Below are 2493 nucleotides of genomic sequence, written 5' to 3' on the forward strand. Positions count from 1 at the left end.
AAACCCACACTCATTATTATATCCTTTCCTCCTGATGTCTTTATATGAGACTGATATGGACACACCATCACCGCTCCACTCCACCTCCCAGTAACAGCGTCCACACACACTCTCCTTACACAACACCTGCCGCCAGAAGTCAAATCTCTCTGGATGATCAGAGTACTGCTGTTTTCTCTCACTGTGTGTCACTGCTCTGTTCTTCTCAGACAGAATGAGTTTACGATGTGTCGTGTTGGGATCCAGAGTCAGAGAACAGAAATCTAAAATAAAAGAGAAAAACAAACTGAACAATGTGAACATGTTGGGTTTAATTAATTTAAAGGTGTGTGTGTGTGTGTGTGTGTGTGTTACACATACAGTGCAGAAAATCATCTCTACTCTTTGGTTCTGAGGGTAAAATGATCTGAAGTTCTGCAGCTGTGGAGACACAGAAACAAAATGGAGATGGAAAAATCAGGTGCCGTAAAAAAGACTGAAACAATTTAAAGTGACAGAATTTCTGTCTGATATTTAATCAGTGTTTTATTTTAGACAACACATTATCAGGACCATTTCTCTCACCACGTCCAGGGATGTTGATGAATTCCTCCTGGAAGATTTCCACGAGTCTCTTTTTCAGGTCAGAGAGAGATTTCTTCACTCCATCAAATGAGAGATGTTGACTGACAGTGATGCTGGATGTGTCGTCACGTCCAGAAGAGACACGAAGAGACTGGAAACTCTACAGAGAGAAAGAAGAACAACATAGAGAAGGAGAAAGGTGGAGAAATATACACATTATACATACAGGTGTGTGTGTGTGTGTGTGTGTGTGTGTTTCAGACAGTGTGTGTTACCTGGAGGAAATGGATGTGATCGTGTGTGTGTGAAAGCTTCTCCATCTCAGTGACTCTCCTCTGAAGATCATCAATCTCCTGCTCCAGTTGCTCCAGGAGTCGTTCAGCTCGACTCAGTTCAGCCTTCTCCTGAGCTCTGATCATCTCCGTCACCTCCGAGCGCTTTTTCTCCATGAAGCTGATCAGCTCAGTAAAGATCCTCTCATTGTCCTCCACTGCTGTCTGTGTACTGAGCTGTTAGGAGACACACAACACATGAAGGTCCATTTAAAGCTCATCTCTCATTCTCTCTCTTACTGGGACTCTAAATGACTCCATGTTGTCCATGTTGTGTGTGTTTCTAGGAGCAGCTCTGTCTCTGCTCACTGCTCACCTTTATAGTGTTCACAGCCTGTTTCAGCTCCTGCACCTTCTTCTGCTTCTCCTGGAGTCTCTGCTGGAATTTCAGCTGCTCCTCCTGTAGCTCATTCTGAGGAAAAATAAAAGACATTTCACTGTTTAGAAACTTTACGAGCAGTTTATACAGAGTGTATGAGCTCAGTGTTTGAACACTAACTGCACAGAAAGGGTTAAAGTTCACTCGGGTTCTACGGAGCACCTTATTAAATATAACACTGGATGTTGGCTGTTACAAAGTTCATAGGTTAACACGGAAATATATTTTAGTCTTTAATGAATATACTTGGGTTCCTTTGGGTTACATCACAATTAACAACAAAAGATGTATCGATTTTTTTCTTTTTTAATAATAATATATCCAAAGCTTAAAAGTTTAATATGAACCCTAAGTTGTAGCTTCTGCTTGGAAACCTTCAGCCACTTTACATTAGAAATATAAATTGTATGAACTGACTGAATAGATGAGACTTGTATTTCTCACCTCTTTCTCAGTTCTGTAAGCTTTAACTGAGACGGTGTCGTGGCTTTTATGTTCATCCGTCATACACAGATAACAGATGAAGCTTTGGTCAGAACGACAGAAGATCTCCAGCACTTTATCATGTTCAGAGCAGATCTTCTCTTGTAGATTTCCAGAAGCTTCGACTAACTTGTGCTTTTTCCATGAAGGAACTTGATAGTGAGGTTTGAGATGAGTTTCACAAAACGAAGCCACACACACCAGACAGGACTTGACGGCTTTGTGTTTTCTCCCGGTGCAGAAATCACACTCCACATCTCCAGGTCCAGCGTAACAGTGATCAGGAGAAGCAGCTTGAACTTCAGTCTTCTTCTTCAGTTTCTCCACCACTTCAGCCAGCATGTTGTTTCTGCGTAGAACAGGCCTTGGTGTGAAAGTGTCTCTGCACTGAGGACAGCTGTAGACGTCCTTCTGATCCTCCTGATCCCAGCAGCCATTAATACACACCTTACAGAAACTGTGACCACAGGAGAGAGACACCGGATCCTTCAGGAGATCCAGACACACTGAACAGATGAACTGATCCTGATCTACTGAAATACTCGCCTCAGCCATTTTCCTGAACTCAGAGCAGCACTATGAGTTTCGTTTTTGTTGAAATTAACTTCCTGGTTCTGTGTGTGTATGAGAGAGAGAGGGAGAGACAGCGAGAGGGAGGGAGGGAGGGAAGGAGCAGCACAAGGACATAGAGCTTATAAACGCCCCTTTTTTTAACTGTTTCTTCTCCCTCTAACC

General features: G+C 42.7%; 1 protein-coding gene across 1 annotated transcript in view; it reads right to left on the reverse strand.

Moving 5' to 3' along the window:
• The window catches only part of LOC132855421 (tripartite motif-containing protein 16-like), a 2840-nt gene extending 446 nt beyond the window's left edge, over positions 1 to 2394 (reverse strand). The window contains exons 1-6 of the mRNA XM_060884352.1: positions 1720 to 2394; positions 1213 to 1308; positions 840 to 1073; positions 565 to 724; positions 361 to 420; positions 1 to 263 (exon numbers count right to left, since the gene is read on the reverse strand). The exon at positions 1 to 263 is cut by the window's left edge and continues 446 nt beyond it. Coding sequence (XP_060740335.1) covers positions 1 to 263; positions 361 to 420; positions 565 to 724; positions 840 to 1073; positions 1213 to 1308; positions 1720 to 2313 — 1407 coding nt within the window. The 5' untranslated portion in view covers positions 2314 to 2394. The remainder of the gene's footprint in view (positions 264 to 360; positions 421 to 564; positions 725 to 839; positions 1074 to 1212; positions 1309 to 1719) is intronic.
• Positions 2395 to 2493: the final 99 nt, after the last annotated feature.

The sequence above is a fragment of the Tachysurus vachellii genome, chromosome 12 (genome assembly GCF_030014155.1).
Source record: "Tachysurus vachellii isolate PV-2020 chromosome 12, HZAU_Pvac_v1, whole genome shotgun sequence".
Taxonomy (NCBI): Eukaryota; Metazoa; Chordata; class Actinopteri; order Siluriformes; family Bagridae; genus Tachysurus; species Tachysurus vachellii.